The sequence below is a fragment of the Hylobates moloch genome, unplaced genomic scaffold (genome assembly GCF_009828535.3).
Source record: "Hylobates moloch isolate HMO894 unplaced genomic scaffold, HMol_V3 SCAFFOLD_12, whole genome shotgun sequence".
Lineage (NCBI taxonomy): Eukaryota > Metazoa > Chordata > Mammalia > Primates > Hylobatidae > Hylobates > Hylobates moloch.
In genome coordinates, this window is record NW_026652287.1 from 34,481,975 (window position 1) to 34,496,037 (window position 14,063).

Consider the following 14,063-nt stretch of genomic DNA (forward strand, 5'->3'; position numbering starts at 1 on the left):
GCAGCTCCCCATCCAGGCTCACACTCTGCACATCTCTCTGCCTCCATGCTTTGCTAGGCAGTGCCCACCCTCAGGAGCGCCACCTCCACCCTGCCATGACATGCTCACAAACCTCTGGGTGAAATCTCCCAGTCCTCTGAGGTTTGAGTCCAAAGCTGCCTCCTCTGTGAATCCTCTGGAGTCCTCAGATCAGAGTCAGGGTGAGTCGCAGGGGGATAAGGGGGATAAGAGTGGTGGACATTAGCTGTGCACTTACCATGTGCCCACCACCATTCTAACCTGCTTGACCCTTACTGTCTCTCTATGGAGAAAGTGAATGTGATTAGCCTCACCTCTACTTTACAGGTGACAAAACTGAGCCCCGTGGAATTTGAGTATTTTATTCAAGGCTTCAGTGCTAACCCACAGAAGAGGTGGGATTCAAGCCAAGGCAGGCCGAACCCACAGCCTGTGCCCTCAACTGTTCCCCTCAGCTCCCTCCAGGATGAGGAATTAGAAAGATGCAGGGATGGGATGGGATTTTGTCATAGCTCCATGACCATGACAAATCTCTACTCCCCACAAATTTCACCAAGCTCCTGGTTTGATTCTTGGGCCTCTAATAACAAAATATGAACAGGCTGCTCTCCCTGCCCCCAGGAGTAATAATAACTAACCTAATTTCCAGAGTTGATGGCACGTCTTATGGCATAACAGTGTGAAATAAATTATTATTAACTCCGTCATTGTTGTTACCACTGGTAATTGCACCAACAGTGTCCACTCCTTCCTCAGCTTCACCCGGCCTCTTTCCCCCACACAATGGCATCTTCCTCCTGTGCCCTTGGAAATCTTTAAAAGTATGAGGATGTTGAGGACTCTCGGTGCACAGGTGAAGCCCCCAGACCATCTCCTCCACCTCCTAGGGTCCCACGTGGGGAGGTCCTGGGCTTGGACTTGGTGGGAAGTTGGGCCCCTTCACCTCTCTCTACCCAGGACTCTCCCGTGTTTCTTATGGACCTGAGATGTGACTTCGTCCCTGATTTCTCTCCGTAGGGCAAATCAGGCTCCATGTCCTCAGACCCGAGGACAAGACCAGGGGGGCAAGCAGGTGAGGAGAAGGTGATGGAGAAGGGCTGGGGTCTCCATAGGGCCTGTGAGGCTGGAAAGGGTCCAAGGTCTCTCTGGAGGGGACCAGCAAGAGAGGGACCCAGTCCAGTCACACCAAGGTCCAGAGATGGGGGCTCCTGGGGGAGGTCTGCAGACCCAACCAGGGCCCTGGGGATGAAATCATAGGCAGCATGGCCATTGGAGGCTCTATCTGCTGATCAGAGCTATGCAGGCTGGGGCAGGCCTTGTGCAGAGCTGGGCTGTAATTTCAGGCGCCTCCTTTCTCAGCTCCGGCGTGTCCAGGTTCTCAGATTCCTTCACCAGAGGCCATGGAGTCAACAGAGATGCTGTGAACTTATGGCTAAGGGGTGCCAATCAGTGGTTGCTTCACTCAGTGCCGGGTGAGAGAAGAGACCTCAGAATCAGGAAGGGATTAAATTCCAGCCCTGCCCTGAGTACCTGAGCGACCTGAACGCAGCCCCAGTGAGGCTCCCGCACCTGGATGCACCGTGGAACCATCAAGTCAGCATGATTAGCACATCTGTCAGCTCAAATTTTTTTTTTTTTTGGTGACAACATTTAAACTCCTCTCTTTTAGCTATTGTGAATTATTCAATACATTACTCTGTCATTTGAAACAACACAGATGAACTTAGAGGATGTTATGTTGAGTGAGATAAGCCAGGCACAGAGAGACAAACACGTTACAATCTCCCTATATTCGGAATCTAAAGTAGTCATCCTCAGAGAAGTAGAGAGGAGAATGATGGGTACCAGAGGCCGGGGCGGGGAGTGTGGACTGATTGGATGGGGAAAGGGAGAGTTTGGTCATCAGGCACGCATTTTCAGTTAGACAAGAGGAATAAGTTCTGATGTCTTGTTGCACAGCATTGAGGGCTGCTAATTCTACTGGAATCAGCCTCGGACTCCTTTGCTGGAGGGGTCGTGAACCCTCAAACAAGCCTGAGCCTCTGCATTTTCTTACTTGGGGATCTTGATCTCTGAGTACTCATTGTTGGTGGCCTCTTGTCCTGATAGGTCCTGAGGCTCCACCTTATGAAAGCTGATGGATGCATACTGGATCTCTCCTTCCTCCCCTGAGGAGGGGGCAGCCAGGCCATGGTGTCGGGGGTTGTCGTCTGCCCAGGACTCAATCATGGTACCCTGAATGGAGAGAGAGAAGGGAGTCAGAGCAGAGCAGTGGAAATAGGATAAGGCGGGGAGAGTCACAAGTTGTTTGATTGATTGGCTGGTTTGGGTATATTGCTCTGTATAGAATTAAACTTCATGAGTTCCTGCCTCTATCCCACGTTCATTTTATAGAAATCTCCTTCATTTATACTTTCCTGCAATATTTAACACTTAATGAGCACCTCGTTTGGTGTTTATTAATCTTATTAACTTCCCACAACAACTCCATGAAGAAAGTAGCGTACCCAAACTCCCTGTTATGCCGGGACCCAATCCAGTCCCTTCCTTCTGACCCCAAAGCATGGAGTCCTGCTGAGGCCCTCTGTGTGTGAGGCCCTGAGCCGGGTGCTGGATGGACTGTGGTGGACACAGTAGGTGTTGGCCCTGACCTCCTGAAGCTCACTTTTTAATTGAGAGAAGTTGGCAAAAATGACTGTCAAACAAATGAATATCTATGTGTGAATTATAAGATGGGCAGGAAGAGGCTAAGAGAGAGAATTACAGGGCCTTGATCTGGATGGGGCACCTGCTCTTAGGAAGCTCACAGTTTGGTGGTGTGGGGAGGACAAGTCAGTCAAAGAAATTATATCCCTCTGATAAGAAGTATAACTGCTCCCCAAAATGTCCATACCCTAATCCCCTGAAACCTGTGAATCTGTTACCTTACATTGCTAAAGGGACTTTACAGATGGAGCTAGGTTAAGGATATTGAGATGGGGAGGTTATACTGGATTATTTGGGTGGGCCCAGTGGAATCACAGGAGTCCTTACAAGTGAAAGGAGGAGGGCATAGAAAGATTGGAAGATGCCAGGCTACTTGCCTTGCAAACAGAGGAAGGGACTTGAGCCAAGGAATGCAGGTGCCTCTAGAAGCCAGAAAGGGTGAGAAATTGCATCCTCCCCTGGAGCCTCCAGAAGGAACCAGCCCTGCCTGCCAATGCCTTGATTTTAGCCCAGTGACGCCCATTTTGGGGTTGTGACCTTCAGAACTTTAATCCATGTGTGTTGTTTGAAGCCAGGAAATGCATGGTAATTTGTCACAGCAGCCACAGAAAACTAATACAGACTCACACAGCAGAGGGTGACAGAGGCTGCCTGGGAGGGTCCTCCTTCATCGCAGCCCTTCCCTGCTGCTCCCCTGCACAGAAGATGCTCCATGGAACTGTCAGTGATTTTGCTTGCCAGATTCTCTCTTGATTACTCTAATTAATATTCACATACATACCACGTCTCAGCACTGCTACTATCAAGGTCACTGTGACTACCACTTGGCTGAGTCTAAATGTCCACCTTGCAGTCTTCTCCTTCCTGGACTTTTCAGCAGCAGAGGACCCAGCTGCTCACCTTCCCTACACAGAAGCCCTTCTTGACTCAACTATAGGACATCGTGCTTTTCTGGGTCCATCTCACCTTCTTGGCAACTTTTTTGCCAATTGCTTCAGGTCTCCCTGAACTTAAATATCAGAGCAGACCCAGGTTCTTTTCTTCTTTACCTTTGCCTTGTGATCTCATCCACTGTGTTGGCTTCATGCCATCAATAAGCTGATGATTCCCAAATCTATACCCCCAGCCCACTCCTCTCTCCTGACTATAGTCTTTGATCCAGTGGTATAATTCAAACCCCCGCGTTCTTGTCCAAAGACACACAAAACTCAACCTATTCAATCTGAACTCCTCCTTTTGTTTCCTAAATCCATTTCTTCTGCAATCTTCTCAGCCTCAATGATTGGCTGATTGGCACCTCCATTCTTCCCACTGCTCAGGGCAAAAATCTGGAAGTAATTCTTGCTCCCTTTCTGTGGCTCACATTCTAATTCCAATTCATTAACAAATCCCAGTAGGTTCCACTGCAGAATTCATCTGGGAGACAGTCATGTCCACCACTGCTGCTATCTTGGTTCCAGCCAATACCACCTTCTTCCTGGGATGTTCACCATCCTCCTCTCTACCTCCTGTGCTCTGCCCTTCCTCTGCCACACACACGGTCTGTTCTGCACACAGTGGCCAGAGGAATCCCATTAAAACGAAAGTTGATCACGTTCTTCTGGTCTACAGCCATACCACCCTGAACATGCCCAATCTCGTCTGATCATGTCCTTCTGCTCAAAACTCTCCAAATGCTCACAGTAGCCTGTGCAGTCAGACACGATTCACACATAGGCTCAACTCCTCCAAAGTCATTTCCTGCTCTTGGTCCTGCCTCCCTCTGTCTAATCACACAGATGTCCCATGGCTCCTCTCCTCTCCTCTTCCTGTGCCTGAGCCTTGCTTTGCTCCTCCCTCTGCCTGGAAGGCTCTTCAATCACACAATAAATGTCAGATCTGAGCCTCCTTCTGTTCCTACTGAAACTATTCCCAAATATGGAGGAAGATTGACTCTTCCCTAACTCATTCTATAAGGCCAGTATCACCCGGATACCAAAATCTGGCAAAGACACAACAAAAGAAGAAAACTTCAGGCCAATATCCTTGATGAACATTGATGCAAAAATCCTCAACAAAATACTTGCAAACTGAATCCATTAGCACATCAAAAGGCTAATCCACCATGATCAAGTCGGCTTCATGTTGGTTCAACATACACAAATCAATAAATGTGATTCACCACACAAACAGAACTAAAGACAAAAACACATGATTATCTCAATAGATGCAGAAAAGGCTTTTGATAAAATTCAACATCGCTTCATCTTAAAAACTCTCAGTAAACTAGGTATTGAAGGAACATATCTCAAAATAGTAAGAGCTATCTATGGCGAACCCACAGCCAACATCATATTGAATATGGAAAAGCTGAAAGCATTCCCCTTGAAAGCCAGCACAAAACAAGGATGCCCTCTCTCACCACTCCTATTTAACATAGTATTGGAAATTCTGGCCAGAGCAATCAGGCAAGAGAAAAAAATAAAGAGCATCCAAATAGGAAGAAAGGAATTTATCCCTCTTTGCAGATGCATGATTCTATATCTAGAAAATCTCGTAGTCCCAGCCCAAAAGCTTCTTAAATGATAAATAACTTCAGCAAAGTTTCAGGATACAAAATCAATATAGAAAAATCACTAGTATTTCTATACACCAGGAACTACCAAGCCAAGAGTCACATTAGGAACACAATCCCATTCACAACTGCCACAAAAAGAATACAATTTTTAGAAATACAGCTAACCAGGGAGGTGAAAGAACTCTACAATGAGAATTACAAAACACTGCTCAAAGAAATCAAAGGTGACACAAATGGAAAAACATACTATGCTCATGGATAAGAAGAATCAAAATCATTAAAATGGCCATACTGCCCAAAGAAATTTATACATTCGATGCTATTTCTATCAAACTACCAATGAGATTCTTCACAGAACTAGAAAAAACAATTTTAAAATTCATATGAAACCAAAAAAGTGCCCAAATAGCCAAGGCAATCCTAAGCAAAAAGAAAAGCTGGAGGCATCATGTTACCCAAATTTAAACTATATTACAAGGCTACAGTAACCAAAACAGCATGGTACTGGTACAAAAACAGACATATAGACCAATGGAAAAGAATAGAGAGCCCAGAAATAAAGCCACACACCTACAACAATTTGATCTTCAACAAAGCTGACAAAAACAAGCCATGGGGAAAGGACTCCTGATTCAATAAATGGTGCTGGGATAACTGTCTAGCCACATGCAGAAGATTGAGTGGGACTGCTTCTTTATACCACATATAAAAATCAACTCAAGATGGGTTAAAAACTTAAATGTAAAACCCAAAACTATAAAAACTCTGGAGGACAATGTAGGCAATACCTACCATTCTGGACAAACAGGCAAAGATTTCATGACAAAGATGCCAAAGCAATCACAACAAAAGCAAAAATTGACAAATGGGATCTAATTAATCTTAAGAGCTCCTGCACAGCAAAAGAAACCATCAACAGAGTAAACAACCTACAGAATGGGAGAAAATACTTGCAAACTATGCATTAGGCAAAGGTCTAATATCCAGTATCTATAAGGAACTTAAACAAATTTACAAGAGAAAAACAACCCCATTAAAAAGTGAGCAAAGGACATGAACAGATATTTTTGGCCAACAGACATATGAGAAAAACCTCATTATCACTGATCACTAGAGAAATGCAAATCAGAACCACAGTGAAATACCATCTCACACCAGTCAGAATGGCTATTCTTAAAAAGTAAAAAAAAATCACAGAGGCTGGCAAGGCTGCAGAGAAAAGGGAACACTTATACTGTTGGCAGGAGTGTAAATTAGTTCAACCATTGTGGAAAGCAGTATGGTAATTTCCTAAAGAGCTAAAAGCAGAACTATCATTTGACATAGCAATCACATTACTGGTTATATACTCAGAGTAATAAAAATCATTCTACCATAAAGACACATACAAGCAAATGTTCATTGTAGTACTATTCACAATAGCAAATACATGAAATTAACCTAAATGCCCATCAATGACAGAATGGATAAAGAAAATATGGTACATATACACCATGGAATACTCTGCAGCCATAAAAAAGAATGAGATTATGTCCTTTGTGGGAACATGCATGGAGCTGGAGGCCATTATCCTTAGCAAATGAACACAGGAACAGAAAACCAAATACTGCATGTTCTCACTTATAAGTGAGAGCTAAATGATGAGAACTCATGAACACAAAGAAGAAAACAACAGACACTGTGGCCCACTTGAAGGTGGAGGGTGGGAGGAGAGAGAGGAACAGAAAAAAATAACTATGGGGTACGAGGCTTAGTATGGGTGACAAAATAATCTGTACCACAAACCCCTCTGACAAGAGTTTATGTATGTAACAAACCTGAACATGTACCCCCAAACCTAAAATAAGAGTTTTTTAAAAACTGTCACAGTTACTGAGATTTTTGGCACCTTCTTAAATTTTGCATGCTAGGCCAGGACCTCACTCATCTCACGCTAATTCCAGCCCTACTAGAGAGGTAGATGTTTAAGAGATGAGAATGTGCAGGGCTGCAGTTATGAAGTTTGGGCTTTTTCTCTAGGTTAGGGCTTGTCAAACTAGAGCCCTTGGGACAAATTCTACCCACTGCTTGTTTTTATAAATAAAGTTTTATTGGCACACAGCCAGCTAATCATTTACACATGGTCTACAGCTGATTTCCTGCTACATCAGTAGAGTTGAGGAGCTGCAATGAGACTGTGTAGGCCAGAAAGCCAAAAATATTTCCTATCTGGCCTTTCCAGGTGGTATTTTCTGGCTTCTGCTCTAGACAGTGTTGGGGGTGGGAACAGCTGTCCAGATGCAAAGAAACTGATCAGTGATGGCTTCTGAACGATTCCTCCCATCAGGGCAGGGGACACAAGAGGCAGGGAGGTGAGGAAGTCCAAGACAGAGATCCTCAGGCCTCAGCATTGAGAGGGTTTAGGATTGGAGGGGGTGGAAGCAATGCTAGCCATTCTTAGGGAGGAAAAATGGACAAGATTTGGTGAATGTGGAGCTATAGAGAAGAAAGGGAGGACAGAGAGGAGATAACTCCTCCTCCATGCCTGGCCTGAGAGAAAGTAGGTAGGAGGGACTGTCATGCAGTCAGCAAGATGGGGAATCCTGCAGGAGAAGCTGGATGGTGGGAAGGAGGAGGAGGTGAGGAGATAATTTTGGCCATGATGAGCAGAGCAATCCTGGAGGCCATCCTGTGGGAGGTGTCCAAGCTGGATGCTGGGTGTGGAGACGCCCATATCACTCACCTGAGAGGCTGAGCCCCTGATGGCGTTTGCATCCTCCATGCCTGTATCCCCCACGCCCGCTGCTGGGCTTGCCGATTTCTTCCTGTAGGACCTCACTCTGAGTGAAGAGACCAGAGAGCCTTTCAGTGTCGTCAGATCGGGGTGCAGTGGGCAGACCAACCCCTGCCCTGGAGGGGTAACTGAGATGGGACGGGGGTGGTCCAGTCCCAGAGACCCCAGTGTTAAAAACAGAGGCTCCTGCCTCCTGGATGGTGGGGCCCAAGGTTCACCACAGATGTGGAGCCCCACAGACAAGGGCGCTCTTGAAATTCTTGCCGTGTACCCGTGAACTCATTCTTGCCCCAAGCTCTTGACCCATGCAGCCCCTTCCAGCTCTGGCTTCAGGGATCCTGCTCCCAGACCGCCCTCCCCCCGGACTCTCCCTCCCTCCCTAGGGTCAGTGCTCACACAATGAAGATGACGCAGAAGGAGAGGAAGACCAGGGCTGTGGCTCCAGCTCCCCCGACCGCCCCCAGCGTCACTCCTGATACAGGCCTCATTTTGCCTGGGGATGGATTGGAATTGTTTTGGGGATCCCACTCCAAGAACTGGGTCTCTTCTCCTCCCACTGCCTGTAGGGCCCCCGCTTGGGTACCCTAATCCCCCTTCCCAGAAACAAAGGGCAAGAATGGGAGGGAGGAGGAAGGGACAACTCTTGATGCCACTGAGGCATGAAAGTGGTGAGCGCAGCCTGCCTGTATTTGAAATTTTGATTTGTATTCATTGTCAAATTATTTTGCAATAATTTTTAGTTTTTAATAAAGATAATCACATCCAATATTATTTCACTTGCTTGCTGAGTTGTTTTATTTTTTGTTTTTTAGTTGTGTGCCCAAAAGTGAGTGCCTTGCTTGTGTCACCCTAGTCCAGGCACTGGAAAGCAAGGCACTTGTCTCCCCAAACACACCTGTCCAGCCCCAGCTCCTCCCCTCCAAGACCCACTCCTCCCCTCTTCCTGCCTTACACCCCTTTCCTGGCAGGAAGAGGACAGCAGTGCCCTGGGTTGCAGGGAAGTTCCAGGCCTCACAGCTGAGCACAGACCAGAGCTGAGCTCCCGCTTGAAGCTCAGGGGCAGTGGGTGGCCCATGAGGGTGGGGCAGGTGTGTTCTCCAGCCCCTCCCTTTACCCACCTGTGTACTCGTGTTGCAGGGAGAGGTTCAGGGAAACGTGCTGGGAGCCCAGAGAGTTCTGAGCTCGGCAGGTGAATTCCCCTTCATCCCCCAGGTGCACTCGCAGCTCCAGTACCAGAGGGTTTGAGGGCTGTGAGGGGTACAGGGTCAGGCTCCTCCAGGTCCAGCTCAGCCTGGCAGGGGGATTGCTGTCAACAGCACAGACCAAGCGCAGAGACTGGCCCTCTAGGACTGAAAGAGATGAGCTGTTCCCCAGAGCTGTGGATGCTGTAGAGAAAAAGTTGGAGGGTCAAAGAGACAAAGTGATTGAAACAGGGAGGAAGGATACAGAATGAGACTGGGGAATCGAACAGACAGTGACGTAGGCTGGTGCAGGGACATACTTAGCTTCACCGCTCACTGTTGGGAATGTAAACTTGCCCACCTTTAATTGAGAACAACTTCACCATATCTTTCAAAATCAGAAAGAACATATGACACTGGTAAATTTTGCTTTTAGGAATTTATCCTATACACTTAGATATTCCTTGTGGGAGTAGATACAACTTTATTCATTGCAGTGTTCGTGCCGTAGGATAAAATTAGTGCCATGATCTTCCATTAGGAGATGCCACAAAATCAGAGACTATTCAGACAGTGGAATCACATACATCCCTAGAAGAGGGTGCAAACAGTTTCACTACTGACATCAAACCACCTCTGAGATCCTGCAGGTGCACAAACCAAGGCTCAGGGCAGCCTGGACAGACCCTGGTTGATTCTGGGGACGCATTTTGCTGTGAAGTTTAAATTTTTGCCCACATGATTATAGCATGTATCCAAAAGAACGTAGCTCAAAACTGTTGGGTAAAATAAAAAGACGAGTTAGGTGGCCTCTTCAGGAGATGAAAGATAAGAGGCCCAAGGCCTGCCCCTGCTATGTGTATTTCCCCCCATCCTTGCTGCCGGGTTGAGGAGGGTGTGTGTGCAGGAGTCTGAGGGGAGTGGGGGGAAGAGGACAGGTGCTCAGGTGGCCACAGAGGCTAAGGATGAGGAGGGGGCCTGGGTTCAACTACAAGGGAGTCTCATATCACCAGGATATGAGTCCAGGATGAGGAGGGAGCTGGCCCTGCCCTGAGCTGAAGGCCCTGCTCCCCCAGCCCCAGGGAGGGGGCTCCATCCTACCTGTGCCTTCTCCTTGGAAGACAGTCACAGTCAAGTTCTGAGGAGGGTCTGGGACAGAAAGACATGGAGACCCGCATCACTGTGAGGGCTGCGGACACTGGCCCTGTCTCCCCAGGAGCTGCATAAATGGGGAAGGCGGAACCAGTGTCCTCCTGACCCCACAACCAGCCCAGATTCTGGGACCCAGCACCAGTGTCGAGCCCTGACCCCATCCTCTGCCCTCAGGGACGCCCCCCACCCCCATCAGGGACCAGGGCATCCTGGCTCAGCACTCACAGGACACATTGAGTCGGATGGTCCTGTTCGTGGTCACACCGGCCCCAGGCAAGGTCACCTGACAGGTGAGGCTGGTGCCGTGGTCCTGGGGCTGTGGGATGAGGGTGAGCACTGAGGAGCGGGTGGTGGAGGGGTGCAGGGGGGACAGGGAGGTCCCCATCCAGGAGATCATAGGAGGCGTCCCCTGCTCACAGGCCCAGGGCACAGAGCAGGTCAGATTCTGGAAGCAGCCAGACTCCAGGGTACCGGGGATGACGATGTTGGGCCTGTGGGTCAAGGCTGGTGAAGACAGGGGGACTCAGGATCAGGACAGAGGATTCATGGTACAGCCCTGGGGGAAGCTTAGGCTCTGGTTCAGCTGCTGCCCTGAGCCCAAGTCGCTTCACCCTCAGCCCTCTTCCAAGGCAGGGGCCCCATCCCAGCTTTTCCCTGCCACCCCCATGACCTTTCCCTGTGGTGTCTCCTGGAGCCCGTGCCTTATCTGTCACATTCACAGAGAGCTGCTTCGTTTTGCAATTCCATCTTATCCGTCCTCTCTCCACCTGGAAGTAGTAGTTCCCCAAATCCCCCTTCCTGGCATCTCTGATGCTCAGGGAGCAGTTGTTGGTCTTCAGGTCCCCAAGGAGGTGGAATCGGCCCTGTGTCTCCTGGACTTTTCCATTTGGGATGTTTGTGACCACTGGATTATTCCATTGTATATTGATCCCTTTCTTGAACCAGCATCCATGGACAGGGCTAGAGTCAGTTCAGTTGTAATAGGGTTAAAGGACACTACAGGGCACAGAGACACACAAGCCCTCCTGCACCGTCGCCGACTCCGGCACCTCCAGCCTGTATCTTGACAGCGGGGCCTGGGACGCTGTGGGGAAATGAGGCTCAGCCCAGCCCTGACTGTCCCTCTCTTCGTTTGCCCACAAGAGAGGCAACAGCATCTCTGAGACAGAGGGTTCCTGGGCTCCCCGTGTGAGCAGAGAAAGGGGAGGGAGAGGAGGGGCAGGGCTGTGGGACCCACAGGGGGCTGGAGAGGAGCTGGAGATCTCAACCCAGCACAGAAGAGAAACTGCAAACCCATACGCTATAGGAACTGGTTCCCTCTGCACAGAGTGAAGGGAACCCTAAAGCTCAGAGACCCTAGAGACCCACCCAGGGAGGAGCAGAGACCGTGTCCCACCTCCTACCTCTGGGCTTCCCTGGAGCATTAGGGCCTGCACCAGACATGTGGGTCCTGCCCTCCATGCCTCTGGACCATCATGGAGTTCCCTCCTGTCTTTTGAGCATCTGAATGTGGATCTCTGAGGACCTTGGGGCATGAGAGATGGAGGGGCCGTGTGCTGAGTCCCCCTGCCCAGGCTCAGGTGTCTCTGCTGCCCTTGCTTTGCACCAGAAAGTGGTTCCTCTCTGGCCTGGCCTGAGAGAGTCACAGGGTTGTGTAGACCTAAAGCTCTCAACTGGGTAGGACTTAACCCCCGAGGACGTTTGACAATGTGTGGAGATAATTGTTATTGTCTCACTGCATGGGTGGAGCGGGTGCTTCTGGCATCTGGTGGGGAGAGGCCTGGGATGCTGCTAAACCCCTGCCATGCCCAGGACAGGCCCCAAAACAAGGAGTCATATGACCCCACACGCCACAATGCCAGTGTCAGAGCAGGATGAGGATGTCAGGCCTGTGGGTCAGGGCTGGTGAGGGGAGGGGCTTGCAGGATCAGGAGGGGCATCCAAGGTGCGGTCCTGGGGAAGCTCAAGCTCTGGTCCAGCTCCTCCTCTGAGTCCATCACCCCCGGCCCCCTCCCAGGACATGTGTCCCGTCTCAGCCGTGCCCTAAAGCCCTCATCACATTTGCCTTTGGCCTCTCATGGAGCCCATGCCTTACCTGTCACATGCACAGAGAGCTGGCGATATTTATAATTCCATTTTATCTTTCCTCTCTCCAAACGATAGAAGTATGTCCCCGCATCACTCATTCTGGCATCTCTGATGCTCAGGGTGCAATTCTTGGTCTGTGGGTCCCCAAGGAGGTGGAATCGGTCCCGAGTTTCCTCCCGCACTGCCCGAGCTGGGTTGTTTGTGGCCACTGGAGCCTTCCAGCTTGTATCATCCCCTGCCCGGAACCAGTAGCCATGAACTGGGTCAGAGTCAGTCTGGCTGTCCACTGGGTAGGAGAAGGAGCAGCGCACATGGACACACAGGCCCTCCTGCACCGTCACAGAACTCTGCATCATCAGCAGGTAATTCTTCTGGTTACTCTTCTGTCCTTCCACCCTCTCCCTCCCCCAGAGCAGGGGCAGCAGCAGTAGCAGCATATCCAGGGCCGCCAGAGAACGTCTGTTCCTCAGGGTTCTTCTCTCAGGAACTGAGGGCTCAAGACTTAGAAGAGGCCCCACAGGAAGTCAGTGGTGAGATCACAACAGTGACCTCCTTAGAAGAGGAACTTCACACACAGACACTGTCAGGGCTGGGTCAGCCCTGGGAGATCCACCATCCACCACCCTACGTTCACTCCTGGGTCCCTGAGGCCAGAGCGGGAGACAGACTCACCTAGATTCCCACCTCATGCAGGGCCCACCCCACCTCCTGCCTCCCTCTCAATGCCTTCCCCTTAGGTGATATTTTCTGCAGGGTGAAAATAAGTCCCATCTGCCCAGACCCCTGAGTCACAGGCTGTGGATGTCTGTGTAGCTCAGAGGTGGGACTCGGGGCCATGAGAGACAGGGGTGCAGGTGGGGTGAGCAGGCAGCCTCTCATCCCCTCCACCAGCAGGCACGAGGTGGGCACCCCCTTTCTGCACAATGAGGTCAACACAGCAGAGCCAGACACTGTCCCCAAGGAGTCACTGTGCAGTGGGGAGACACGGAGGCTCCTGACATCTGAGCTCCCCACAGCAGGAGCTTCAGTGGGGGGCACAGGCAGGGTGGGGTCACTCAGGTCGGGGGTTCAGTCTCAGGAGGACCAAGCGGACAGACATGGGGCTGTGGAGGTGAGGATTCCGCCTGTTGATACACGCCAAGGACACGGAGGGGAGCCCAGCCTGCAGGAGGCCAGGCAAGCTGAGGCTGTGATTGTTTTATTGGGGGGCTTGGAAGACAGGAAAGTCATAAGGGAAAGGATCAATATGAAAAGAGCAGACACTTCTCCCATCCTCACAGCTCTCTGAGCACAAGGACAGTTCTCCTCACCACTGCTATCTCATGAGGCCTGGTTACTGCAGAGTGTGAGGGGTCTGCCGGCCCCCGGGGCTTTGCTCCGGCAGGAACTGCTACTAGGGGTTCAGGTGAACAGGAGACGTGGAGCCAAGACACCAGCCCCGGGGCGTCCACCCTCAGTGATGGGCGGGATTTTCTGAGAGGAGAAACACGCACCGACTTCAACAGAAGATTATTTTAAATTGTGTGACTGGGCTGGGAGGAAGTGGGAAAAATCCTGCAAGCTGCAGCCCCCTGAGATCCAGGCCAGC

The 14,063-nt window shown here is 50.0% G+C and overlaps 1 protein-coding gene across 5 annotated transcripts; it reads right to left on the bottom strand.

The window, feature by feature from the left end:
• Nucleotides 1–1,789: 1,789 nt before the first annotated feature.
• Nucleotides 1,790–12,965, bottom strand: LOC116478118 (sialic acid-binding Ig-like lectin 7). 5 transcript variants are annotated; one of them, XM_032169029.2, is made up of 7 exons: nt 12,483–12,965; nt 10,613–10,891; nt 10,337–10,384; nt 9,173–9,439; nt 8,451–8,547; nt 8,004–8,100; nt 1,790–2,253 (listed from the first exon to the last, which is right to left on the bottom strand). In XM_032169029.2, exons 1-7 carry the CDS (start codon nt 12,910–12,912, stop codon nt 2,071–2,073), a joined length of 1,401 nt encoding a protein of 466 aa, XP_032024920.1. In that variant the 5' UTR covers nt 12,913–12,965; the 3' UTR covers nt 1,790–2,070. The 5 variants fall into 5 exon arrangements, with proteins under 5 accessions (XP_032024920.1, XP_032024923.1, XP_032024925.1 ...); XM_032169030.2 differs by having other exon boundaries at nt 1,863–2,253; nt 8,451–8,537; nt 9,181–9,439; nt 12,483–12,912; XM_032169032.2 differs by lacking the exon at nt 10,613–10,891.
• Nucleotides 12,966–14,063: the final 1,098 nt, after the last annotated feature.